The sequence below is a fragment of the Eurosta solidaginis genome, chromosome 3 (genome assembly GCF_040869045.1).
Source record: "Eurosta solidaginis isolate ZX-2024a chromosome 3, ASM4086904v1, whole genome shotgun sequence".
Taxonomy (NCBI): domain Eukaryota; kingdom Metazoa; phylum Arthropoda; class Insecta; order Diptera; family Tephritidae; genus Eurosta; species Eurosta solidaginis.
In genome coordinates, this window is record NC_090321.1 from 280,826,127 (window position 1) to 280,854,017 (window position 27,891).

Sequence of the window (27,891 nt, forward strand, 5' to 3'; positions counted from 1 at the left end):
AAATTTAATTATAATCACTAATACACTTCGGTCGAAAAAAGATTGTACGCCTAAGGAACAAATTTTATCTTCTTATAATTCTCTTATTTATGACTATGTTAATAGAAGTTTTACAGTTATGTTTACAGATTGTTCTTTATCAAATATAAATACGGGATGTGGAATTTATACTTTGCAGAATAATGAAGAACATCTGTTTAGTTACCTAATGAGGTGGGTTTTGTCTAAGGCTGGGGTAACGCTCAGTCAATCCAGAGTCGAGTAAAGGTCCCACAAACCCCTACTGAATAAATACACAATATTTATGTGTTACGAACACACGCACACACGGCTGGAGATATTAGGCGGACAGCAGCTTTCCGTCGCAAGATGGCGAGGGGGGCGGAGCGTCGACTAACGGAGGCTCGGTAGGGCGGCTGAACGGTCGGGTAACGGACGGACTGGTACGGCGGTACGGAAGCAGCGGCGGGATAGAAGCAACGGCTTAACTGCGGTAGGATGGCAAGCGGCCAACGGTCGTCGTCGCAATGGCGGGACGGATGCAGCGGCTTAACGGCGGTAGGATGGCGGACGGCCAACGGACGTCGTAGCAGCGGCGTGACGGATGCAGCGGCTTAACGGCGGTAGGGTGGCGAACGGCCAACGGTCGTCGTAGCAGCGGCGTGACGGATGCAGCGGCCTAACGGCGGTAGGATGTCGGACGGCCAACGGACGTCGTAGCAGCGGCGTGACGGATGCAGCGGCCTAACGGCGGTAGGATGTCGGACGGCCAACGGACGTCGTAGCAGCGGCGCGACGGATGCAGCGGCTTAACGGCGGTAGGATGGCGAACGGCCAACGGTCGTCGTAGCAGCGGCGGCACCAGAGGGGCGACGATGCGGCGGTGGGCTACGGAGCGCGCACCAGGGCCGCGGTGAGAGGGGAGATGGGCTGGCGACGGGGTTTACCTGGACAGCGGCAGCGTGTTCCGGGCGGGGTAGGATGGACGTACCAGCGGACTTGTATTGGTCGGTCGGCTTCGGCAGGATCGGGCTGATCGAATGTCTTCGGCAGGCTCGGTAATCGGCGGGGTCAGTCACCTGCGGGAGAAACTGCGAGGCATTGTTTACTATATAGTTTGGCAGCTTAAGTAGAGGTTATGTTGCGAATAGAGTGGAAGGCAGTGGACTAGGCAGTCGAATGTCATATAATGAAGGAATGGTGTTCGGAGTTTTTTCAAAGTTAAAAAAAAAATGATAAAAGCTTTAATATAAATAAAACTATTGTTTTAATAACAACAAACACGCCATATATATTCTGTATACTTAAAATTTGTAAGGATTATCTCACTTTAAAATTTGAATTAAATAATCTAAATTTTTTTTTTTGAAACTGAGTCGAGAACTGTGCGTGTGAATGTGCGAATTTTCACCGATCAGCTGTTAGTTGCGCTACTTGGTAAAATTTACAATGCTGCGAGGACTCGGGTTAGTGCTGGTTTCACCGCTGGACACCCCCGCCTCCCTACTTGCACACTAGTAGAAGGTGCGTAAGGGGGGTGGGGTTGTACCAGCCGAGGCGCCGTGGGTCGACCCGTGGCGGAGGGGAAGTGCACCTTAACGGCACAGCGGTAGCCCCTTGTGCGCACGCATCGGCTCACGGCCGAAACCAGAGCTGCGGAGAGGGGGTCGTGCGGTCGTTCGGGCGGCGAGTCATTCCTTACCAGACCAGGACGACGGAGGGAAGGGTAGTCCGAAGACACCACTCGCGTCATCCTGGTGCAGCAGGGGGTGACTCGCGCCACGGCCGCACCCTCTTCTCCCCAGCTAACTAGAGGGAGTGGTTCCTCCGCTCCGGCCAGCCTACTAAAATCAGAGCTGAGGGGGGAGGGGGTTATTTGGTCATTAAGGCAGCGGGCCGCTCAACACCAGGGTGGGCGACGGAGGGAAGGATAGTCCGAAGACACCACTCGCGTCGTCCAGCCCAGGTGAAGGGTGACTCGCGCCATGACAGCGCCCCTTCCGCTCAGTCCGAGCCGCGGGGGAGGGGGGTTATTTGGTCATTAAGGCAGCGGGCCGCTCAACACCAGGGTGGGCGACGGAGGGAAGGATAGTCCGAAGACACCACTCGCGTCGTCCAACTCTGGTGGAGGGTGACCCGCGCCATGACAGCGCCCCCTTCCACTCGGCTAGCTAGCCGGAGTGGCAATTTTGTCTTTAAAAAGACAACCACTCCCGCTGGCTCACCTGCGAGGACTGAATTGCAAAAATGCAAATTCAATGTTTATATGGGTGGTGCCGCAAACTGGTTGAGAAGTCAACGCACCATTATTGTGCTTTTTCATTCGTTTGCTATCAGTGGTTGTTGACTATGCTATACAAGTGGTTTTTGGCTATGCTATAGAAACTGGTTGAGAAGTCAACGCACCATTATTGTGCTTTTTCATTGGTTTGCTATTAGTGGTTGTTGACTATGCTATACAAGCATAAGTACAAGTGGTTTATTGTAACGCTACGTTACAGTCCCCCTCCCACTTCGGTTGACGGAAAGCTGCGGTGGGGAAAGATGGATCTCCAGGCATGGCCTAGGTCTTGTGCCGGTGTGCATGTGGGCGAAGCACTTTATTTAAAAAAAAATTTTTTTTCCAAAAATATACAGAGTCATTCCACTTATATCTAACAGAGTTAATGTTATTGTAATTGTTCAAAAAAAAATGTTCCACTGTTTTGTTGTTGTTTTTTTTTTTTTTTTTTTTTTTTTTTTTGTCGGGGGTGGAGTCGTACTAAACTGTGTCCGTTGTCGTACTTCTCTTGTTCCCCTTTTAATGTTATGTAGATATGTATGTATTTTTTTTTTTTTTTTTTTTTTTTTTTTTTTTTTTGTGAAAATAATTTACAATTCATTTCTGACTTAAATCTAACAAGTTTTTGTAAAAGGTATGAAAATATAAAAATATAAAAAAGAAATGCGGCGGCCTCTTCTCTTGCTGTCTCATTCGACTTGTACCATTCGGTTGATTCCCATCAGCGAGACTTTCGCCCGGTTCTCGCCCATCATCTTCACCTTGACGCGCTGGTTCTTATAATAGAATTTCCAGCACTTTTTGCTCAGTTTTGTCGGGCGTTTTAGTTTTAGTTCCCCGAAAAATTGTTCGGGATCGGGGTGCCCCTCTTCGCATGACGTTTTCTTTGTTTCGATGTATTCGGTGCGCCGTCCCTGTGGCTCTGGTTGTGGGTCTTCTTTTATGGCCATTAGTTGCTCTATTGGTGGCCCATGAAAAATTTGGATTCTCTGAATCTTCGGTTTGTTTGCCGGCCACACTGTTGCCTCAAACGGCGGGCGCCACGGGCGTATCGGTTTCGGTGAGTCCGGTGGTGTGGGTTGCCGCTGTTTTCGACTCATTGTTGGACGGTTGGTTCCTGCAATGAGTGAGCAAAACGAGGGTTGTTTAGAATTTGTACGGCTTTAAATCTTGCAAGTGCGCGTGTTGCTGCTTTGTTTGCCCCGGGTGGCCTACTTTCACCGTGTTCGTGGAAACATATTCCATCACCAAATATGGGCCGGAAAATTTTGGTGCTAACTTCTGGGCGAATTTGTCGGCCGCGGATGAGAGTGGGTGGTCCCTTTTCATCACCTGCTCGCCTATGCGTGGCTTCCATTGCCGTCTGCGTAAGTCGTAGTGTTTTTTCTGTTGCTTTGAAGCTTTGGCTAGGTGCCCTTTTATCCCATAACTTGGTGATGGACGGTGGTACGGTTGGTGGCTCTGCTGGTACTGCTCCCTCCGTGCGCACTTGCTGCGGTGCTGTAAGGTCTCTACCGAAGTTGATTTCTGCTGCTGATGCTGTTGTCGACTCGTGGCTAGCCGTGTTTATCGCGAATGCTATTTGCGGAATCTCCTGGTCCCAGGTGCGGTGGTCGTCTTGCATCGCTGAGCTATCATGGTTTTCACGACTCGGTTTGTTCGCTCGGTGGGGTTTTCGTGCGGGGCGTAAGCTGCCGTAAACTTGTGATCGATGCGGTGGTCGTTCAAAAACGCTGCTAATGCCTTCCCGACGAATTGTTTACCATTGTCGGTGAGGAAGGTTTTCGGGCAGCCAAATCGGTATATGACTCTTTCTTGGAGTGCTTTGATTACGCTTGACGTTGTCGCTTGGCGCACTGGGATCAACTCCACCCACTTGGAGAATTTATCCACCATGACGAGGAGACAAGTATTTCCTTGCTTGGAACGGGGCAGTGGTCCCACGAAGTCAGCGGTTACTATTTCCCACGGCCGTGATGATTGCATGGTTGCCATCAATCCTGCTGGGCGTCTTTGCTCGCCTTTGTATTCTGCGCATCTGATACACTTCCGTACGTGTTTGAGAACATCGCGGAACATCCCGGGCCAGTAATAGTTCTGTTGTGCTCTCTTAAGCGTCTTCTTCACCCCGAGATGTCCGGCGGCGGCGGCGTCATGGACTTCTTGTAGTACGTCCTTTCGTCGGTCGGCTGGGATGCACAGCTTCCATTGCGGTGACCGCGAGAATTGATTTCTCGGGGAAATGTGGCGGAAGAGTCGGTTATCGACGATCTGGTAATCTGGATGTGCTTGAGGTTTTTCCCGCACCTGTCTTGCTTTCCTCTCGTGCCAGTCGTTTGTTCCGTTGGTTATGGTGTACAAAATGTCGTCATCGGCGTGTTGTAGCGGGCAGCGGGAGAGTGCGTCGGCTACCACGTTCTGTGCTCCTTTTCGGTATTCTATCTCGAAATTATATTGTTGCAATTCCAGTGCCCATCTTGCCAGACGTCCAGAGGGGTTCTGGAGCGAGTGCAGCCATTTTAGTGAGTGGTGGTCGGTGATGACGGTGAAGTGATACCCCTCCAGGTACGGTCTCATCTTACGGATACCCCATAGCACGGCTAGGCATTCCTGTTCGGTGGCCGAGTATCGCTTTTCCAGCTGGGTTAGGCTTCGGCTGGCGTAAGCTACTACGTTCTCGTGGTCGGAATGGCGTTGATAGAGCACGACGCCCAGGCCCTCTCCGCTCGCGTCGGTCTGGAGAAAAAACGGTCGAGAGAAGTCCGGACAACAAAGTATTGGCGCGCTGGAAAGCTTATCCTTGAGTGCTTTGAAAGCGTGATTTTGTTGCGCCTCCCATTTCCAGACTTGTCCCTTTTTCAGCAGTTGGTTAAGCGGCGCGGCGAGCGTAGAGAAGTCGGCCACGAAGCGGCGGTACCACGACGCGAGTCCAAGAAAACGGCGGAGCTCTTTGAGCGTTTTCGGTGCGGGCATCTCTTGTACAGCGGATACTTTTGCTGGATCGGTGTGAATTCCTTTCGAACTGATGACGTGTCCTAGGTAATGGAGTTGTTGCTGGACGAAGCTGCACTTTTCGAAGTTTACTTGCATCCTGTGTCTTTGTAGGCGCTCGAACACTTCCCTCAAGATCGCCAAGTGTTCTTCGAAGGTATCTCCCAATACGATGATATCGTCCAGGTAGGCGAAAACTTTTGGTTGGAGTTCGGGCCCAAGTATCGAATCCAGAGCGCGTTGAAAGGTAGCCGGAGCAGAGTGTAGGCCAAATGGCATGACTTTCCACTGGAACAACCCTCTGCCAGGAACTGTAAATGCGGTGTATGGTCGGGATGCTCTGGCGAGCGGGATTTGCCAGTAGCCGTTCTTCAAGTCAATGGTCGAGATGAATTTCGCCTCTTTCAGCTGGTCGAGAATGGCTCCAATTTGCGGCAACGGGTAAGCGTCTGGTTCGCTGGCGGCGTTGAGCTGACGGTAATCTATGCACATCCTCCACGTGCCCTGTTTTTTGCGGACTAGCACGATTGGCGAGCTGTACGCGCTTCGTGATGGTTCTATTCTTCCTCCGGCTAATAACTCGTCTACCTCTTCGTTGATTACTTGTTGCATGGCCGGGTTGCGGGGGTAGTATCGTTGCTTCAGCGGTCGGTTGTGTTTGAGACGAATCGTATGCTCGGCTGCAGTGCTCGGTCCGATGATTTCGCCAAACCGCTTTTGGTGATGCGCCAGGAAGTTTCCCAGTTCCGTGTTTTGTTCGTCGCTCAGGTGTTCTCGGCTCGTCAATGCACATAGCGTATCCAGTTCGGGTGCTCTCTTGGTCACGGTGGCCTCTAGCGGCTGGCCATCCAGCGTGAGGATGATTCCCCTCTTTCTTAGGAAGTCCATTCCGAGGATTACCTGTTCGGCCAAGTTTGGGATAACGGACAGCATCGCGTCTGTGGCTCGTCCTTGATACACAATCCTTGCCGGGTAGGAATTTGAGGTAAAGACGCACGTTTGGTCTGCCAGCTGGATACTTCGCTTGTTGGGGCGTGCCTTGATGTTGTTCTTTTCTAGGTGTTTCCGTACGGTGTCATCTACATAGGATAGGGTAGCGCCGGTGTCCACTAGTGCGCGCACGCTCATGTCCTCGATGACCACTGGTATATATAATCGCCCATCTACTTGTGTTTTTGCGGTTGATTTGCTGGCGGGTGGTTCCCTCGGCTTCTCTGGTCGGACGTACGGTGCTTGGCGGCTTCCTTTAATAGCGTTGGACGGCGTTCGGGATGCGTTCTCGGTAATTGGGCTAGTCGGAGGGCATGGGCAGTCCCTGGAGAGGATGTTGTCTTGGCCACACCGGGAGCAGAACTTCCTCCAGGGGCCCTTACATTGGAAGCGGTGGTGTCCACGTTCCTTGCAGCGCCAACAGCACTCTTTGCTGTCGTATTCCATGGGTAGGTGGTATAGGCTGTGGGCCACCATTTTCCCTGTTTCGCTTCCTCGCCTCTTAACAGCTCATACTCTTCCGTTAGCTCCAGGAGCTCCTCGATCGTCCTAAACTATGCTGCGTTTGACGAAAAGGCGGTATTCCACGCGTAGACCATCATAGATCCGTTCGAGGTGATTCTCTTCGCACATCGTCGGGTGTTGGCGGATCAGCGTTTCCAGTGCGAGGATGTAGTCCTTGGCCTTCTCTCGGCCTTGCTGTTTGCGTTGTCGGATGGCCTCTTCCAAATGTCGTATGTGTCGCTTAGGTAGAAAAAAATTTTGCACCTCCCTCCGCAGATCGCTCCAACGGTGTATGTGTTGCTTACGAACGCGGTACCATTGCAGTGCCTTCCCACGTAGAAGCTCCGGCAGTGTTGGGAGGAGTCGGTCGACGGGGATGCGGTAGCATTCGGCAAGCTCCTCTATCCTCTCAAGAAATTCGTGCAGTGACTCCTCCCCCGAAAAGTGCAAGTCCCAGCGGCGAACGGTATTCATAAGTTCACCGTCGCTCATTTCGTCTCGTTTCGGTAGTGCGTTCTCTCCCTTTCCTCCGTGCGGCTGTGGGCTGTTGATCTGGATTGTAGGGATCGGATTTGTTGTTGGCTGGGGTAGCGTAGCGAACTTCCCCTCTTCCTCGTTCACTTCTCGTTCCAGCTCTTTCAACAGGTCTTCACTGGATTTCCTGGCGCGTTTCGCTCGCACGTAAGTACTCAGTGCGCGACGCAGCTCGGCTACGGTTTGGCCTTCCACGTCGATTCGGTGTTCCTTACACTCCTCGATCAGCTTCTCCTTCCTAAGTAGGTAGATCCAATTGGGCAAGTCGGTGTTCAGCAGCGTGCCTTCAGGAGCCTGTGTGTGTGTTGTTTCTAGCGATGTGTTCGTTGAACCCGCCCCGGCAGTGTTGGTGGTGGTTGCAGTTGTTTTTCCACGGTCATCTGCGGAGGAGGGTCCCTGCTCGGGCGCCATTTATGAGGTGGGTTTTGTCTAAGGCTGGGGTAACGCTCAGTCAATCCAGAGTCGAGTAAAGGTCCCACAAACCCCTACTGAATAAATACACAATATTTATGTGTTACGAACACACGCACACACGGCTGGAGATATTAGGCGGACAGCAGCTTTCCGTCGCAAGATGGCGAGGGGGGCGGAGCGTCGACTAACGGAGGCTCGGTAGGGCGGCTGAACGGTCGGGTAACGGACGGACTGGTACGGCGGTACGGAAGCAGCGGCGGGATAGAAGCAACGGCTTAACTGCGGTAGGATGGCAAGCGGCCAACGGTCGTCGTCGCAGTGGCGGGACGGATGCAGCGGCTTAACGGCGGTAGGATGGCGGACGGCCAACGGACGTCGTAGCAGCGGCGTGACGGATGCAGCGGCTTAACGGCGGTAGGGTGGCGAACGGCCAACGGTCATCGTAGCAGCGGCGTGACGGATGCAGCGGCCTAACGGCGGTAGGATGTCGGACGGCCAACAGACGTCGTAGCAGCGGCGTGACGGATGCAGCGGCCTAACGGCGGTAGGATGTCGGACGGCCAACGGACGTCGTAGCAGCGGCTTAACGGCGGTAGGATGGCGAACGGCCAACGGTCGTCGTAGCAGCGGCGGCACCAGAGGGGCGACGATGCGGCGGTGGGCTACGGAGCGCGCACCAGGGCCGTGGTGAGAGGGGAGATGGGCTGGCGACGGGGTTTACCTGGACAGCGGCAGCGTGTTCCGGGCGGGGTAGGATGGACGTACCAGCGGACTTGTATTGGTCGGTCGGCTTCGGCAGGATCGGGTTGATCGAACGTCTTCGGCAGGCTCGGTAATCGGCGGGGTCAGTCACCTGCGGGAGAAACTGCGAGGACTCGGGTTAGTGCTGGTTTCACCGCTGGACACCCCCGCCTCCCTACTTGCACACTAGTAGAAGGTGCGTAAGGGGGGTGGGGTTGTACCAGCCGAGGCGCCGTGGGTCGACCCGTGGCGGAGGGGAAGTGCACTTTAACGGCACAGCGGTAGCCCCTTGTGCGCACGCATCGGCTCACGGCCGAAACCAGAGCTGCGGAGAGGGGGTCGTGCGGTCGTTCGGGCGGCGAGTCATTCCTTACCAGACCAGGACGACGGAGGGAAGGGTAGTCCGAAGACACCACTCGCATCATCCTGGTGCAGCAGGGGTGACTCGCGCCACGGCCGCACCCTCTTCTCCCCAGCTAACTAGAGGGAGTGGTTCCTCCGCTCCGGCCAGCCTACTAAAATCAGAGCTGAGGGGGGAGGGGGTTATTTGGTCATTAAGGCAGCGGGCCGCTCAACACCAGGGTGGGCGACGGAGGGAAGGATAGTCCGAAGACACCACTCGCGTCGTCCAGCCCAGGTGAAGGGTGACTCGCGCCATGACAGCGCCCCTTCCGCTCAGTCCGAGCCGCGGGGGAGGGGGGTTATTTGGTCATTAAGGCAGCGGGCCGCTCAACACCAGGGTGGGCGACGGAGGGAAGGATAGTCCGAAGACACCACTCGCGTCGTCCAACTCTGGTGGAGGGTGACCCGCGCCATGACAGCGCCCCCTTCCACTCGGCTAGCTAGCCGGAGTGGCAATTTTGTCTTTAAAAAGACAACCACTCCCGCTGGCTCACCTGCGAGGACTGAATTGCAAAAATGCAAATTCAATGTTTATATGGGTGGTGCCGCAAACTGGTTGAGAAGTCAACGCACCATTATTGTGCTTTTTCATTCGTTTGCTATCAGTGGTTGTTGACTATGCTATACAAGTGGTTTTTGGCTATGCTATAGAAACTGGTTGAGAAGTCAACGCACCATTATTGTGCTTTTTCATTGGTTTGCTATTAGTGGTTGTTGACTATGCTATACAAGCATAAGTACAAGTGGTTTATTGTAACGCTACGTTACAACCTTTTAAATCTTCATCTTCATTTGGTGAAATTCTGGCCATTAAGGAAGCCATTTGCCGTCATCCAGTGAGTTTTACAGGACCGGCTCATGCTAAATTCTCACGGGAATGCTCTGGATTAACTTGAGAAGCAGATGTGATATATTCGCACACGTGAAATGTGATAGGCAGATGTCGCCGCTGTTTTTCATTTAACTCATACGGTGAAAGGCTAAGCAGTGACATCTATTTTTGAAAAAGTAGGTTTATTAAAGGCAACGTTGCCAAACTAAAGACAAGTAATTAACAAATTATTTGGCTCACAAATTGAACCAGACTTCTGTCTGGATTTATCTGGCTCAAATCGTTGTTGTTGCATTTACATGCAAAATTATTTATCTGGCTCAGGCTCTTTGCCACTGGATGATAGCTATTATTTGCAATAAATAATAATATTTCTTGTTTGATTATTTTTACAGACAGTCTTCTTGTTTGTCTCTTAGTAATAAAAATACTCTAAATAGTGTAGCTTGTAAAATTCATGATTTGGTTAGGGATCATACTTTTAATAGTTTTTAGTAATAAAACCTTCTGCGTCGGTTGCTATGGGTCAATTGATTCTTTATTCGGTGTGTATTCAATCTTCATTTTTTGTTGTTCACAATAATAGCATTGTTCACAATAGCATATTCTATTACGAATCGTAATAGAATATGCTAATCGTAATTTACAATACATTACATATACTACAAGTTGTGATATTGTTTGGACGCCTAGTCATAGCAGTATAGTAGGTATTGAGAAGGCTGATGAATTAGCTAAAAAAGCCATTATTGATGGACCAACTAGAAATGTTAGTCTTACTTTTAAGGAAGCTCAAAATTTAATTAGAAGAGATATTTATAATGGTATTCTAGTTTTATTGATTATTCAATTGATCATCCAAATCTTTTTGCGTCACTTTTTCCTGAGTGGAATAATTCTCTATGGTGTAAAAATCTATGTTTTTCTACAACTGACATTAAAAGGCTTAATCGAATATTGACGGGTCATACTTATGACAAGGCTTATTTACACAAAATTAAGGTGTACAATTCATCACTGTGCAGTTGTGGGGAAATTAACAATTATATTCATAGAACTTTTTATTGCAGTAATTATTCTCAGTTAAGAGCTAATTTTAAAATTTTCACTAATGATATTGATTTTAAATATATATTTCAATCTAAAGACATTATCAAGATCACTCAGCTTTTACGTTTTTATACTCAGCTGAGCAGAGCTCACAGAGTATATTAAATTTGTTCGCATAACGGTAATCCGTAACGGCATAAACTAATCGAGATAGATATAGACTTATATATATCAAAATGATCTGGGTGAAAAAAGAAATGCATTTAGCCATGTCCGTCCGTCCGTCTGTAAACACGGTAACTTGAGTAAATTTTGAGGTATCTTGATGAAATTTGGTATGTAGGTTCCTGGGCGCTCATCTCAGATCGCTATTTAAAATGAAAGAAATCGGACTACAACCGACTTTTTCGATATCGAAAATTTCGAAAAACCGAAAAAGTGCGATAATTCATTACCAAAGACGGATAAAGCGATAAAACTTAGTAGGTGCATTGCCCTTATGACGCAAAATAGAAAATTAGTAAACTTTTGGACAATGGGCGTGGCACCGCCCACTTTTAAAAGAAGGTAATTTAAAAGTTTTGCAAGCTGTAATTTCGCAGTCGTTGAAGATATCATGATGAAGTTTGGCAGGCACGTTACTCCTATTATTAGCAAAATCGGATGACGAACACGCCCACTTTAAAAAAAAAAATCGGTTGAAGCAACGCCCAGTTTTTATACACAGTCGACCGTCTGTCCTTCCGCTCGGCCGTTAACACGATAACTTGAGCAACAAACGATATATCTTAACTAATCTTAGTTCACGCAATTACCTGAACTCACTTTGTATTGGTATAAAATATGGCCGAAATCCGACTATGACTACGCCCACTTTTCCGATATCGAAAATTACGAAAAATGAAAAAATGCCATAATTCTGTACCAAATATGAAAAAAGAGATGAAACATGGTAATTGGATTGGTTTGTTGACGCAAATAATAACTTTAGAAAAACTTTGTAAAATTGGTTTGACACCTACCATATTAAGTAGAAGAAAATGAAAAAGTTCTGCAGGGCGAAATCAAAAGCCCTTGGAATCTTGGCAGGAATACTGTTCGTGGTATGACATATATAAATAAATTAGCGGTACCCGACAGAAGATGTTCTGGGTCACCCTGGTCCACATTTTGGTCGATATCTCGAAAACGCCTTCACATATACAACTAAGGGCTACTCCATTTTAAAACCCTCATTAATACTTTTAATTTTATACCCATATCGTACAAACACATTCTAGAGTCACCCCTGCTCCACCCTTATTGCCATATCTTGAAAAGGCATCCACCTATAGAACTAATGCCCTACGTTTTAAATAATCATTAACACCTTTCATTTGATACACATGTCATACAAACACATTCCAGGGTTACCCTAGGTTCATTTTGCTAAATGGTGATTTTCCCTTATTTTGTCTCCAAAGCTCTCAACTGAGTATGTAATGTTCGGTTACACCCAAACTTAGCCTTCCTTACTTGTTATGAAGTATCTTCTATTAAATTTTAATATTCGTCATTTAATTATTTAAAAATTTTGTATTCTTTTTAAGCAGCCACTTATTTAACTTTTGCTATTGTTTTACATTTCAATTGTTTGATTTGTTTTATTCCGATACCACCAATCTCTTTTTTTTTTTGATGTTAAGAGATATACGTTTTCTGTTGGAGAGATTATATCATTTATACTCGGATTTCATTACCTACAATTACTTGTATTTGAATACAACATTCTTGGAATACATTTGGTTTATGGAGACTTAGTTTCTGTGCCATTGATTTAATGTTAAAAAAAAAAATTTTAAGACTGATTTGTGATAGATTGAAAGTCTGTAAAAGAATATATAAATGAAGTACTATGCACACTATTTTGTTTCATTATGCCCTAAATTTTAAAATAATTATAATATTTAAAAAAAAAGTATGTAAAAAACTATATTGTAGGGGGTATGAATATCGGTCTGCGAGACCGTGCGCGAGAATAGATGTTACAATAATTGGCGCGAGTAGAAGGTTGAGAGTCATCTCCGTAAGCCTTATGAGGAAATACGGCACCTGACAACACAGCTAAAAAATTACAAGCAGGTCCTCAGTGAAATTCACAAACAGGCGTCGGACTGCCAGGAATTGCCCGGTAAATCCTGTACTCAAACAACAATACCCAAAACTAGCAGAGGAGGAACGCACTCTCCCTAGGGAAACGCGCGTCACTCTAGCTCAACTTCGATCTGGGTACTGTAACAGGTTAAACTCTTACCTATCCAGAATCAACCCCGACATACAAAATATATGTCCTGCTGGTAATGTGTCCCCACATGACACCAACCATCTCTTTAACTGTATTGTGGAACCAACGCCTCTAACACCCCTCTGATTACGGTCTACCCCTGTTGGAACAGCAAGTTTCCTTGGACTTCCGTTAGAGGATATTGATGACGATTTGTGATCGGTCGCACCTATTGGATGGGGCGAAGCACTGCTAAAACAACAACAACCGTGGAACAGTGGTGATTTCTTATACTGTGCTCATGTCGAGATTATCGTCAATCTATGTGAGAGTCATACTGATGATCATTTTTGTACACTGGGAGATTTCAATCTGTTTGATATTGTATGGGCAGACTATCAAAATAATGGTATTCTAACACCTACTTATGTTCGTTCTTATGAAAATAACCTTATGGAAAATATTTTAAGTTGTTATTTCATTCAAATCAATAATTTATTTAATATTCTTGCGAGGTTACTTGATCTTGTGTTAGTCGATGAGAACTTAATATTTGATCTCTCGGGGAGTACTCTGTCTGTGTGTGCATCCGATAGACATCACATACCGCTTGTCATTGAAATACAAAAATTTGCTGCTATCCCTACGACGACTACATTGGATAATTCCTCTTTTAACCTTTGGTTTGTTTTTTTTTTTTTTTTTTTTTTTTTTTTTGATTTGGTTACGTGGATGTCTCTATATATAGTAGTCCCAGTTCCAAGTTATTATCAATCGTAAATGGTGTTGAATTAGTGGATTAAATTCCAGTGTTGTATTGAAGAACGTTGAGCTCCACCAGTACACAACGGAAATACCAAAGACGCCAGAACCATGTGTAGCCGCTTGCATTAAGTATTTTAATTTTGGTCTTTTTGTAATATTTATTTAAAAATAATAAAAATATGGCAAGGATTTTGAATCTCTATTTGCCAGGTTATATCAAGTTGAAATTAGATAAGTTTTCAATATGTTGTAGTTATTATGATGTATGCAATGAGACTTGCAGAGTATATAAAACGAGCTGCTTTTATAGCGTAAAATATATATGCAATATTTTATACGCCGTGAATTTTTTCCGTTAGTTCGCGTTACAATTACGAGATATCAATATGTAGCTTGTTGCCATGTGTTTTTCAATGTCTCGTTACGTTCCGTTAAGTATATAAAACGAGTTTGATTTTCAAATGGCTCCACGCCAGTTTTTAAATCTCACTGATTCCTGTTAGGAGTGCAAAAAAATACCGCCCCAACTCCGCCAAAACACCAGAAGGGAGCACAGAAGCCAACCTTGAGGCCTATTTTAAATTTTAACCGAGGATGGCACTACACGTCCGCTCAGACGAAAATACTAGAACGGAATTTAATTTTCGATTTACTGATTTCGGTGAGTTGAACCATAATGCAATAATAAAGGTGATGTCAACAACATAACTTCACTTCGGCAGCTCTATTTGCCAGTGTTTACGTGTGTTACTTTAGTAATAAATTTTGATTGTTTCATTTTTCGTACAAATTTCCTTAAAAAAATTAGTTTTCTGCAAAATTGTTTATATTCTTTTGGAGAACACAAAGTTACGATAATCGTTTTATCTAAAAAATTCTGGTAGGGGCTTATGCGGTGTTCTATGTGGCTAAACGTATAGTAAATTCTGCTATTGTAACGAATTTAGGGAAACTCCGCTTATTTCCAACCTTCTGCAAACGTTCGAATCGCTAAATTGTCGAATAAATAACTCCAATATTCAGTAATGCAAAATGGTCTTTATTAAACTACACAATAACACTTATACTTCACAACTAATTGTGTGTTTAAAACAAACTGATTATTGACTACTCAGATTGTGCTGCTTTTATACTCTCTGCCCAAATGTCTAGACATTTCTTCTAGAATTTTCTACTTGGTTACCAGCTATATGCGTGTGTATTTGTAGTTTATATCCTCTCGCATAGCCATATGCGTATGTATATGTGAGTACTACTTCAACTGATGACTATATCTGTGTGTAAGTTATCTTTTCGTTGCCTTATATGTATGTGGGTAAATGATGATTAATGTGTTTATGTAGCTTGCTTTAATGTTTTTATGTTTTTGTTGTTGTGCATTTACTTAGTAACAACTTAGAAATGGTAATATTCGTCACAGTATTATACACAACCCTCTAGAATATGCATGCCGAATTTGTCAGAATAAGGAAAAACGTCGACGAGATAAGAACACCTGAATATTAATTTCATCACGAGTTGAACAATTTCAGTTCAAAATGTAATGGTAGAAGGTGGATGTTTTGACAGATGTCAAATCGACCGCCCTTAGCTCCAGGAACATGAGAATGGGGCATAAAATGTCCCCTTTTTGCAATAGTATTTAAATTCATAATTTTTCAACAATGGTAAAATACAGAAAGGAGTGTATGTGTATGATTTTTGAGAATTTTTTACATGTCTTTTTCTAAACAATGTAACTTTAACACCATCCCCCATAATATCTCAGGTGGCGCTTCCCAAGACAGCCGGTTCTAGGTAGCGGAGCGACTCGGGATTTTTCCACCAAGGGCTGTCATTTCAGTGTAACCCCATTTAATTTGGTTTTGCTGCGTTTGCCGGAAAAGAATATTTTTAGGACGGTCACACTCTTGTCAGTGTGTCACGTGCAAGGGATGGTTGCATCGGACAGGATGTTCTGGGCTAGACCCCAAAACCCGACGTCCTCGTAACTTTTATAAATCGTTTGTGGCTCTTTGCTGTTCACGCCCAAGGGCGTCCCGTAGTCTGAAAGACCAAACTCACGGCGAGATCTGCTTTGCAGACCTGCTCTTGGTACAACGTCCACAGAAAATATAGCGAGAGCGGAAATGGATGCGGACTCGCATTTATCACTCACTACTCAGTGCAATTTAACGGCCGTAGGGACAGAGTCCTGAAACGTCAATGCATATCTGTCCGGTCAGTCGATGCAAAATTAGAAATTATCAACATCTACATCCCTCCTGTCACCTGTTGCCCCAGTGGAAACTGCCATAACACCGCACCCTACTCACTGGTGAAAATCGCATTATTCTAGGCGATTTCAATGCCACCATGATTTGTGGCATTCTGATCTACATCCGGACAGCAGGGATGAGATTTGGTGGACCAAATAGAAGACAACCTACACATACTCCATTCGCTTGAGCGATTAGCCAAATTTAGGAAAAGGAAAGTGGGAAGACTACAAATCATATACATAAAATTTACATATCCAGAATCAACCCCGACATATGTATATAATGTATGTCGTGCTTGCAATGTGTCCCAACTTGACACCAACCATCTCTTTAATTGCAGCGTGGAGCCAAGGCCTCTAACACCGCTCTCACTCTGGTCCACCCCTGTTGAAACTGCAAGTTTCCTTGGACTTCCGTAAAAGGATATTGATGGCCCCCAGCGAGTTAGGGGGTCAGAATATACCCGCGGTAGGCATGGCTGTCGTAAGAGGCGATTAAAATACCAGATTCAAGGGGCTGATTAGCGTAACCCATCAGGTTGCCAGCGTAATATATAGCTTCTACAAACCCAATTGTCAACCTCACCTATCCGCGGCGAATCCTGTTTCACTAACAGACGAGGCTCTGGCGACCCTAAGCTCTTCATGGAACTTGGGGTGGGGAGGGAGGGATGGTCTGAAGGTTTAGTGTGGCCATATAAATCGTTCCCGAGATGGTCGGGCTAGCACCTTAATGGTGCTGTGTTACCGGAGCGTACCGGATCTGTATCCGGCAAAGGACCATCACATCGATAACACTCCCAAAGCCAACGGGGAGCAACCTTATCGCTACAACAACAACAACAGAATATTGATGACAATTTGTGAGTGGTCGCACCTATTGGATCTGGCTACAAAAACAACACATGAAGTGTAATTTCGAACAGTTTTATCTGACTATTTAAAGTAAGCGGTCGTAGTAATTTATGTTTCAAAACTTTTAGGCCACTGATAGTTCCTTTTAACATGGTCCGTTAACTTCTGTGCACTGAAACCATTCCCAGGAAATTCATAAATCTATTTTCTTTTTGTTGTAATATTTAGTCCGTACTGGTTGAAACTCAAGAAAAGGCTATACGGCGCATTAGTGAATTGCGGGAACAATGTACTTTAGAACAGGAAGCAAAAGCACATCTGGAGGAAGCGCTGCGCATGGAAATGGATGATATGCAATGTAAAATGCAAGCATATCAAACTAAGTTAAAGTTAATTGGTGAAAATCCCGACAATATCTCCGCGGCGAATCTCTCATTAATCGATGAGGCAAGTGGTGGAGCTTCACTTATAGATCTGGATGACAACATGAGCATTAGGAACCAAGTTAACCAGCAACTAGATACAAATGACAAAATTAACATAAATAATATCGAAAATACAACTTTGGTAAATAGTTTACCTCAAATAACACAATTGAAAGCAGAGTTAGAAGCGCGTCAATGTAAAATCGAAGAATTGACGTTAAATATGTTAAATGCCGGCGAGACTATAGAACAGTTACGTAAACAGGAAGAAGAAAATGCATTACTCTTAGCTCAAACTAAGAAAGCCATACACTCGGAATTGGAAAGCAAAGAGAGTGAAGTTAAAAAACTTAAAGAAAATATATCCTTTTTACAAAAAGATTTGCAGGAGACAACAAAAGAAGATGTTGAATTAAACGGGCAGGCGGAGGAACTCAAAGAGCTGCGTGAAAAATTTAAGAGCTTACAATTGAGTAAACAGGAAACGGATGCTAAACTCATAGCGGCAGAACATATGCTAGGCCAATTGAAAGAGCAACACTCAGCAAAAATTAATACACTTAAAGCAGGCGAAGAGAAACTAACAAAAACGCTCAAGGATAGCGAACAGAAATATGAAGAAATACGACAGCGGAATGCACAGCTAAGTGAGATGATACAGCGCTATCAACAAAACGAAGTGTCTTTAGCTGAAATCGACAATGAATTGAATCGTACGAAAAACGAAAATGATAATCTTAAAACAGCGATTGAAAAAAGTGAAGGAAAGCAGAAAGAATTTGAAGCAGCATTAAGCATACAAAAAGAGCAGTTAGAGCGTATGCAGCAAGAAAAAAAAGTTAATGCTGAGCGTTGGAAAGATATGTCAACGCGAGAGGAAGAGTTGAGTAAGGCATTGCAAGAAATAAAAGCTGAAAGTGAAATGCATAAAGAAAGGGTAAAACAATTGCAGACAGAGCTAGAATTGTCGAATGAACGAAATGCTCAAAATGATGGTGAAGCAATTGCTGCTCTTAAAGTTAAACTTCAAGAATCCAAACAAGATACCGCGGATAAGTTGAAAGCTTTGACAGATCAAATTGCCAACAAAGACAAAGAACTAAAAACAAACACAAACAAGTTGAGCAAACAAAAGAAACTGTTTGATAGCCAACATAATCAAATACAAGAGCAAAGCGATGAAATAGAAATGCTCCGAGCAGAGCTCAATAAACATGAACAACATCTTAGCAAATTGCAAACAGAAACACGTACACGCGAAGAGCAGGCCGAAGCTGAGAAGGCACGCTTAAGGGCGCAAGTACAAAGTATACTGCAGGATATTACACAAATGCAAGAAGAAATGAGTGCAGTTAAGCAGTCACATAGTCAGTTGGAAGCAGAAAAATTTAAGTTAGAACAGTTAATTGAGAGCATGGAACAAACGCATCTACAAAACATTAGCGACGATGGTCAAGTTTTACGTGAGCAACTGGAAAGTTCCGAAAATAAGCTACAACAATTGGAGGCCAAGTTGCAGAATATCGAAACGGAAAATTCACAATTAGCAGAGAGAAATTGCTTGCTTGAAGAACAAAATAATCGCATTGAGAAACAATTAACGGAGCGTGTACGTCAATTGGAAATTGTAGAAGCAAATGCAAATGAGCTGCGCTTAAAATTGGATACGAAAGAGATTGCCATGCAGAAGTTGAATGATAAATTGTCAGAGGTTTTGGATGAGAATTCGCGCATGCACAATGCACAGGAACTTATGGATCATGATCATCGTACATTACAAGATAAATATGACGCACTTGAAAAGAAGAAACTAAAGACAGAAGATGAACAGGCATGTTTACAAGAAGAGCTCAATCAAACGCAAGAACGAAAGATGGTGCTGGAAATACGTTTGCGGGAAACCGTCGAACAATTACAGCAAGCAGAAGAAAAATGTGCGGAGGAAAAGAAGAATGCCGAAGCATTCGAAGAAGAATTGAAAGAGATGACGAAGGCCAGAGAACGTTTGGATAGGGAAAATCAGGTGCTGAGTACAGAATTGAATAACCTACGAGCAGTGCAATCTGATGAAGGGAAATTACAAACACTTGTACGTAATCAAAAATCCCGTATCGAGGAATTGGAGTTAGAGTTGGCGGAGAAGCAAGCAGAGGTTAGATCAAACTTAGACAAAGCATACAAAGATAATATGCAGCTGAAGGAGAGAGTGAATGAATTGGAAGCTAGTTCTGTAGAACTGGAATATACGAAGAAACAAAATATATTACAGCAAGATCAAATTGCTGAACTAAAACAGGAATTGAGTCGTTTAAACATAGAATCGACGGAGACCCAGGAAACTTGCCAAAAACTTGAAAAGCAAGTAGCAGAAATGAAGGAGTCTCTGCGTGATAAAGAAGCAAACGAAATTGAACTTGGCACACTTAGGGCGGAAATGCAAAAAATTAAAGAATGTGAAATGGAAGCTTTAAAGCAGCAACTAGAGAGCGCAAACTTTATGAGTGAACAACTTCAAGCCGCTGAGCTCGAAATACAAAAATTGCAAGAAACTGAAAATTATTTACGAGCCGAAGCAACCAAAGCCGCCGAAGTGGCGGCAAAAAAAGTACACGAATTGGAGACTAAGTTAAGCACAGCTCATAGCGATATAGAGCGTTTGCATGAGAGCAATGACGCCATACAAGTTAAGATGGATACATTGCAAAACAAACACGAACTACAAGTACAAAGCTTGGAAGCGGCATTAAAGCAATTGAGAGACGACAATGAAAGATTTCAAAAAGAGCTTGCAAATTGGAAAGTGGATGCTGAAAAGCTTTCCTCTTTAGAGCAATTGCAAATCGAAAATGAATATTTGAATAAAAATGTGAAGCAACTTGAAACCGAATTGGAAGCGCAGAGTGCAAAAACGTACACACAGCATAAAGAATGCCAAGACTTACGCGAAAAACTAAAATCACTGCAATGTGAGACTTACGTTTTGCGTGAAAATACCGCAAAATTTGATGTTCAATTGGCAGAGAAAGAAGCAATCATAGAGAGCGTGCAAAAAGAGTGCGAGGCACTTCGTGAAAAGCTCAGAAGTGAGCGCGCAGAATTGGAACGTCAGTTGGTTCACACTAAGTATATTACCGAACAAAACGATGCATTACAAAGTGATTTACTGCAAAAACAACACCAATTAACCGAAACCGAACAGCAATTTCGGGATAAAAAACTGGAATACAATGAAATGAAATCCTTATACGATGCTGAGAAAGCAACTAAAATGAAGGAAATTGAAACCTTAAGTGCCGAGTTGCAAAAAACAAAGGTAGAGCTCGAAGCAAGTACTAAATTGCAACAGGAATTAGATACGTTACGTGCTGAATTGGCTGAAAAATGCAACTTACAAGAACAATTTGTTTTGGCGCAAGCAGCTACTGCTGATGGGAGCCAAAAATTGTCAGCGGCGATAGGTGCTCATGATGCCAAGCATTTGCGCAGGCTAAATGAAACCTTGCAAAGTAAATTAGAGGATCTGAAGCATAAATCTACAGCTGAGATTACAGAGTTGCATCAAGAAGTTGAAGATATGCAAAGTTATGCCAAGGAAATGGCTGAGAAGTTAGTAGAGGTTGAGAGTTTACGTGCTGCTTTAAATTCTTCGAATACAAGCATACACAGAGCAACGAACACAGACCTAGCGACGTCTTCAAAAGAATCGTCCATAGATGTAAAAGATGAGGAACGTTTGCAACACGAAAAGGCTGAACTTGCAGCAAAATTGCATGAAATCATGAATGAAGTGCGTGACGTATCCGAACGAAATATTTTCCTGGAACAACAATGCGAAAACTATTTGATATTGGAACAGTCCAATGAACGTTTGAAGCTGCAGAATGCAAAGTTGTCGCGGCAATTAGACGAAACACTGGTATGTAGCCTAGAAAAAGATAGAGTTGTACTTAAAAAATATGGTAATAGTTTACAACAGGGGTCTACACCTTTTCCAGTTTAAGTTCAGAAAATTACAATTCAAGTTCAGAATTTCCAATTTAAATTCAGAAATTTAAAATTCATGTTCAGAAATTTACAATTCAAGTTCTGAATTTTCAATTCAAGTTCAGAAAATTACAATTCAAGTACAGAAATTCCAATTTACAATTCAAATTCAGAAAATTACAATTCACGTTCAGAAATTCCAATTTAAATTCAGAAATTTCTAATTAAAGTTCAGAAATTTCCAATTCAAGTTCAGAAAATTACAATTTAAATTCAGAAAATTGCAATTCAAGTTCAGAATTTTCAATTCAAGTTCAGAAAATTTGTCGGGTATTTTTTTTTCATCCAATGGAAATAAATGTATGTAAGATGGTATCTATGTTTAAGGAAACATTGGACATCTTAGCTCGTTTAAATCAATTTTGCCAGATAGCGAAGAAAAAAACTCTCGCTCATAAAAAGCAATTGCAATGTCATCCATCTATATTCTTAGCGTCACAACCATTGATCTGCACTGAGTATGACAGCAGTGATGACCACTTAAACAATCAACGGAACGTCCACACTCCCGGAAGTAACGTATAGGTACTGTCTGCATAGATCTTGGCGCCATATCTCAAAATATCTCAATTTATCCGCCATCATCATCATTCATCATGAATTGGCACTTAATCGCGATTTTGGCAGTTTCGTAACAAATCATGCCAGCTTTCCCTGTTTCGCGATAACTGACGGTGATTGGGAGCACCATGAGGGTCAAGTCTTCCTCCACCTTCGCAACTCTGTGGAGGTCTCTCCCTTCCACTGCTGTTTCGACGGAAATACTTTCTTGGCCGTAGCGTCATCATGCACTTGTTGGAAAGAATTACCCTCCATTTGATTTCAAGGTTCGGGATGTACACTCCTTGAAGAAAACTTGGGGTACGCTATACCCAAGCCACCATTTTGGCAACATGGTCAACGAAGCATCAACACTTCCGCAAGTAACATATAAGTATAAAATTAATTAATTAAAATAACTTTTGAAAATTAACACCCTACTTATAAATTTCTGAATTCGAACTGTAGTTTTCTGAACTTGAAATGTAATTTTCTGAACTTGACTTATACTTTTCTGAACTTGAATTGTAATTTTCTGAACTTGAAATGAAAATTCTGAACTTGAATTGTATTTTTCTGAATTTAAATTGGAATTTCTGAACTTGAATTGCAATTTTCTGAACTTGAATTGTAAACTTCTGAACTTAAAGTGGAAAAGGTGGTAATACGCGCTCAAAACTCGACCAATGTCGCGATGGGGGTCAAACGACGGGGGGCTTGACTTTGGCAACAATAATCTGAAGGCGGAAAAGAAAAATGTTATCTCTGCCCGGAGATATTTGCAGTTGAAGTTGGCGATTTTCATGTGGTTGTTTTAATTTTTTTCTAAACAGAAAAAAATGTTGTGTACAAAGAGATTTTGCCTGGATTTAATTTTGATTCCACACCATTCGTGGGCCGGCCAGAGTAATATTTTATAGGCGCGGCCGAAGGCCGAAAATGCGGGATCCCACACTGGATTTCGGATTTCAGATTATCGTTGCCGAGGTCAAGGCGCGTTTGATACCTATCCCACCATTTGTTGTAAATTATTACCAAAAAAATATTGTTTTCTCTATGCCACAAATTATTAATTATTGAATATATTTCTACTTTTCCATTTCTTTAATTAGGTGTCAATGCAGCACAACGAAGGCATTACAGCGAACACAGAATTTGAGTACCTAAGAAATATTATGTTCCAGGTGAGAGGGATCTCTTTTTTGAATTTACTAAAATAATAAGGCAGAATAATTGGGCAATGTGCAACCCATTACTATGTAGATGTTAGAAAAAGCAACGCGAATCGGCCGTTGTCTGTGTTAGGAGCGGTTCAAACCCAGTTAAAGTTGATTAAATTCAACGAAGTTGTCCAACAAAGTTGTATTCAATCGATCGAAGTGGCAAGCCTATTGTAACTTATGATTTAACTCACTCTACATACAATCCTTTTGTAATCGGTAATTTTTTCCCGGATTTATAAAGTTTATTTTATTTTAAAATGATTTAGTGAAGGAACCCATTATATCTCATGTAAGTTGAGCCCGTTTAAAAATGCCTCTGTAATCTAATTTTTTTATAAATACTGAACATACATCCAGTAGATATTGCGGGAAAGGCTGCCGGGGCCCGGTTATTGGTCAGGCTTCGTGATATGGGCTATGGGCTTTCTGACTTCGAACATTCTAGCCTTCTTACCAGGTTCGACTTTATACCTGACAGGACTGAATATTGTATGCCGATAACTTCTCCCTGTGCAACCTTCACCCAAGTCATTCCCCGGAGAGAGAAATGGGGAAGGGGACTCATCTGGGGCAAGGGACCGGTTAACTTGTCCGCGGATGAGTCGAAGTCGAACACGGAAAGTTATGTGGGGGTCTTTTGTCAAGAGCTAAATGTAAACCGCAAGTTTAAGTTGGCTGATCACTGCAGCGTCTTCCAAGCGGAAGTTGCTGGGATTAAGGATGCGGTGGATGAAATGCTATCCAGTGCTACTACGGTTAGGGAATTCAACATCGACTGTGATAGCCAAGCGGCTATGAAGGCCTTGAGTTCAACTACAATGCAATCGAGGGTGGTCTGGGTGTGCCTGACCTCGCTTAGATGGGCCTCGAGTCAGCTCAGCAAACGTTGGGCGGACACCACCTCTTACAGGGTAACAAGATCTTTCTGGCCGGAAATGGATGGCAGGAGATATGCCGAAATAATTGGGTTCACTAAGGCTCACCTATCAATTGTCATTGGGGTTTTGACAGGACACTGTCCCATGGGAATCCATGCGGTACGTCTCCTACTACTGCACTTATTCTTCACCCTTCACTATAGACGAAAGATCACATTCATAATTAGATATCAAAAAAGTGTCAGATAGCCGAATGCATGTGTAGAAAATGTAGAAAACCATTCATGCTCAGTAATTTGACGTAAAATCCCAACCGCTCAGTAGATCAAAAAAACTTAACGGTGCGTTCAGAAGATTATCATTATTTTAAATATTTCGACTTAATCAATTTCGATATTGTGTCAGAGACTGAGTTAGGTTACTTTTATAATAATATTGTGGCGAATGTTGACATCACTAAGCTGTTAGTAAATAATCAACAACAACAAATACAGTAAGCAGCCAAACTTATGTATATACATGCATACATAACTAGCAGCTCGAAGTGAAGAGACGCTCACACATACGCACGCATATGGCTATTAACTACAAATATACACGTATATCGCTGGTAACCAAGCATGAGCTACAACTGTTCGTGAAATTACTAGACCTTAGGAGAAATGAGTGAACGGGGAAACCGAGAGTATAAAAGCAGCGCAAACTGAGTAATAACTAACCAGTTTGATTTAAACACCCTGTTGGTTGCGAAGTGAAGTATAATTGTACTACTCCCAAAGTAGTCTAGTAAAGACCATTTTGCAATACAGAATATTGGAGTTATTTATTCGACAGTTTGATTCGAACGTAGCAGGTTTCAAATAAGCGGAATTTCCCAAAGATCGTTACAATATATATGGACGTAATTAAGTATGCGGTAGTATTTTATTTGTTGCGAAAAAAGTGTCTGGCCAATATTTTTCTCTAAAAAAAAATAAAATTGCTCTAGAATTGAGCTGTGAGCTCAAAAACAAAAAAGGAAATGGAGCATTGTTTTGATTTGAAATTTACGAATAGGATCATCATAAAGGCACAACAAAAACATTAAAGCAAGCTACACTTGCATACACGAACACATCAATCATCATTTATATACATACATAGAAGGCGACGAAGAGATAACTCACTCACACACATGTAGTCATCAGCCGAAGTTGTTACCCACACACACACGCATATAGCTCAATTACCAAGCAGGAGATACAACATACAGTTCTAGAAGGCGAAACGTCTAGACCTTAGTAGAAATATGCGGACGAGGCAACAGAGAGTATAAACGCGGCGCAAGCTGAGGAATGATTATTCAGTTTGATTTAAACAAGCTATTAGTTGCGAAGTGAAGTATAATTCTGAAGGAAAATTTTACTACTCCCAAAGCAGTCTAATAAAGATAATTTGCAATACAGAATATTGGAGTTATTTATTCGACAGTTCAGCGATTCGAACGTTAGCAGAAGGTTTCAAATAAGCGAAATATCCCTAAATTCGTTACAATATCATTTCGTTTTTTAACATATACGAAATTCAATCGTTGATTTTCAACACAAGAGCAGCAGTAGCTACCTCGTGAGACTCTCGCGCAAAAACAACACATGATTACCTTGAAAACTCTCACACCATTGTATCCACTAGCAACGTCTTGTATGGCATGCTGGCAAACGCTCGGCTGCTACAACAGCAACAAACACGGTTAACGATTGAATTTCGTTTCGTTAATTTATTTCTTAAACGAAACGAAATTATTTTGAAAAGTTATTTTTGCGCTTCAACGAAGCGAAATAGATTTGAATAGTTTGTTAAGCATCTCTGGTTTCGACCGACTGCTAAAACACGTTTAAAATATCGGGGGAGGTATCGAAAGATGCGTTATAACATCGGTTTTAATAATCCGAAAGCAAAAATCAAAAATTTCATTTCTGTCAAGAGATGTTTTGCATCCAAAGCTATGAATCAAACCGTTTACACATATGACAATAATTGATTTCTAATACAATACATTCTTTAAACATTTTATATTACAGTATTTAACGGGGTCTGCGAATGGTAACAACGAAACACTTGTCAAAGTCATATCTGCTGTTTTGAAATTCTCACCGCAGCAAACTCAAGTTGCACTTGAAAAGGAACATCAACGACGGTCACTGGTAGGTTTAAAATAACTAAATCCATGTGATGTCTTTATTGATCGGCAAGTTCCACCTAAATTATGATTTTGTGATGATTTTAAAATTTTCATTTTTTATAAATTCCAGTTGAATAAAATCCTTTAGCAAGAATTGGAGCAAATATATGCAAACGAATGGTGGTAGCATAACTGTTGATTGCCGTTTGGAAATGTACAAAAGGGTTGAGCAAATAATGTAATGTGTTGGGGGCATTACATCCACTCACTCGGTGAGAAAACAAAATGATTACGAAATACCAGTTCGTGTCAAGCTTTAGATATAAAATTAAATATATTTAAATAATGTAAGTTTAGTTAAAACTCATGCTACTTAACAGTTATTATTTTCAATGATTTTAGTTTTCAAAAAACGCATTTTAAGTGTAAAATAATATTTATAGTTTAAGACTTACGTATATGTAAATGTTTATCCTTGGCTATTTTTTTGTTTTTTGGTTAAGGCTTAAAGAAATTTGTCTGAAAATCAGTTTGCATTTGTATTAAAATTAAATTTTTTTGCAACTTCGCCAAAACTTATTAAAGGGCAAAAGGCCCACATATTTCGCTGCGGCCGCCGTTGTATAGAAGTAATGTGCTGCCTTAACTATCCGAAATTCCTCTACTGAAGTGACTCGGCAATAAATATCAAAATAAAACAACTTGATTTTTGGCAAGCCCTTTTTTTTACTTAAAAAGCATTTCAGCAAATTCTTTTCGTCGGTACAAAACATGTATTTGTAGAAATAATTAAAAAATAGCACACCACAAATTTGAAAAGAAGCTCGGACGTATTTTTCATAATCTTATATCGCGTCAAAATACTATCAAAAATTTCAGAATCCTTTCAAGGCTGCAATTAAAGTCAATCAAGTTTTTTCGAAATGGATATTCGGAAACATATGCATTTATTTAGTTTGAAATACAAAAAATAAAAATTCCAAAATTACAATATACAAATTTTCGATGAACGAATGATCAGAAGTAACCATCATATTTCATAGAGTTTCTGAAATATTATAGTTTTCGTAACTTCTGCACAACATGTTTCCAGGAGACTCTGCGATCTGTCAGATTTTGTTTCAAAATAGACTGATATTTGAACGCTTTCTGAGATAGGAAATTTTCGAAACGGCAGCCGAGATAGAGTAATATTCCACTCAGCAGTCGATTTATGCTCTCAAATTTTCGATTAAAGTTAAGCAATTCTTGTATACCAATCAATACACCAATCAGTGTATTTCTCTGAAAAGCTTCTCAGTGTGGAACCTTTGCCTCTAACGCCTACTTCCATATGATCCACCCATGAACTGCTAGTTTCTTGGACTCTCGTTAGAGGACTTTGATGACAATTTGTGAGTGATCGCACCCATTGAATGGGACGAACTACCGTTAACACAACAACAATGATTTCTAAGCAGCAAAGCAACAGTATAATATAATGCTACATACTTTGAGATACCTACGAACAATAAATACTCGTTACCGAAATGAAACTTTATTTTGATGATAACGAAACGAAATATATTTTGATAACAAAACGAAATTTTTTTAAGGCCCGGTTTTTCAGTACGAGTTTGTACTAAGTTTAAAAATGACTAGAGTTTAACCTTGCCACTTTATACGATAACATACAATTTTGGTGCTCATCTCAGCTTAAGTATATAATACATTTTTTTTATCGATCTACATCTTAGAA

The 27,891-nt window shown here is 42.6% G+C and overlaps 1 protein-coding gene across 1 annotated transcript in view; it reads left to right on the plus strand.

The window, feature by feature from the left end:
* LOC137245659 (golgin subfamily A member 4-like) overlaps positions 1 to 26,869 on the plus strand; it is a 37,541-nt gene extending 10,672 nt beyond the window's left edge. Inside the window, exons 5-8 of the mRNA XM_067776689.1 lie at positions 17,111 to 21,223; positions 23,004 to 23,075; positions 26,053 to 26,175; positions 26,284 to 26,869. Of these exons, the coding sequence (XP_067632790.1) occupies positions 17,111 to 21,223; positions 23,004 to 23,075; positions 26,053 to 26,175; positions 26,284 to 26,301 (4,326 nt within the window). The 3' untranslated portion in view covers positions 26,302 to 26,869. The remainder of the gene's footprint in view (positions 1 to 17,110; positions 21,224 to 23,003; positions 23,076 to 26,052; positions 26,176 to 26,283) is intronic.
* The last annotated feature ends 1,022 nt before the right edge of the window (positions 26,870 to 27,891 follow it).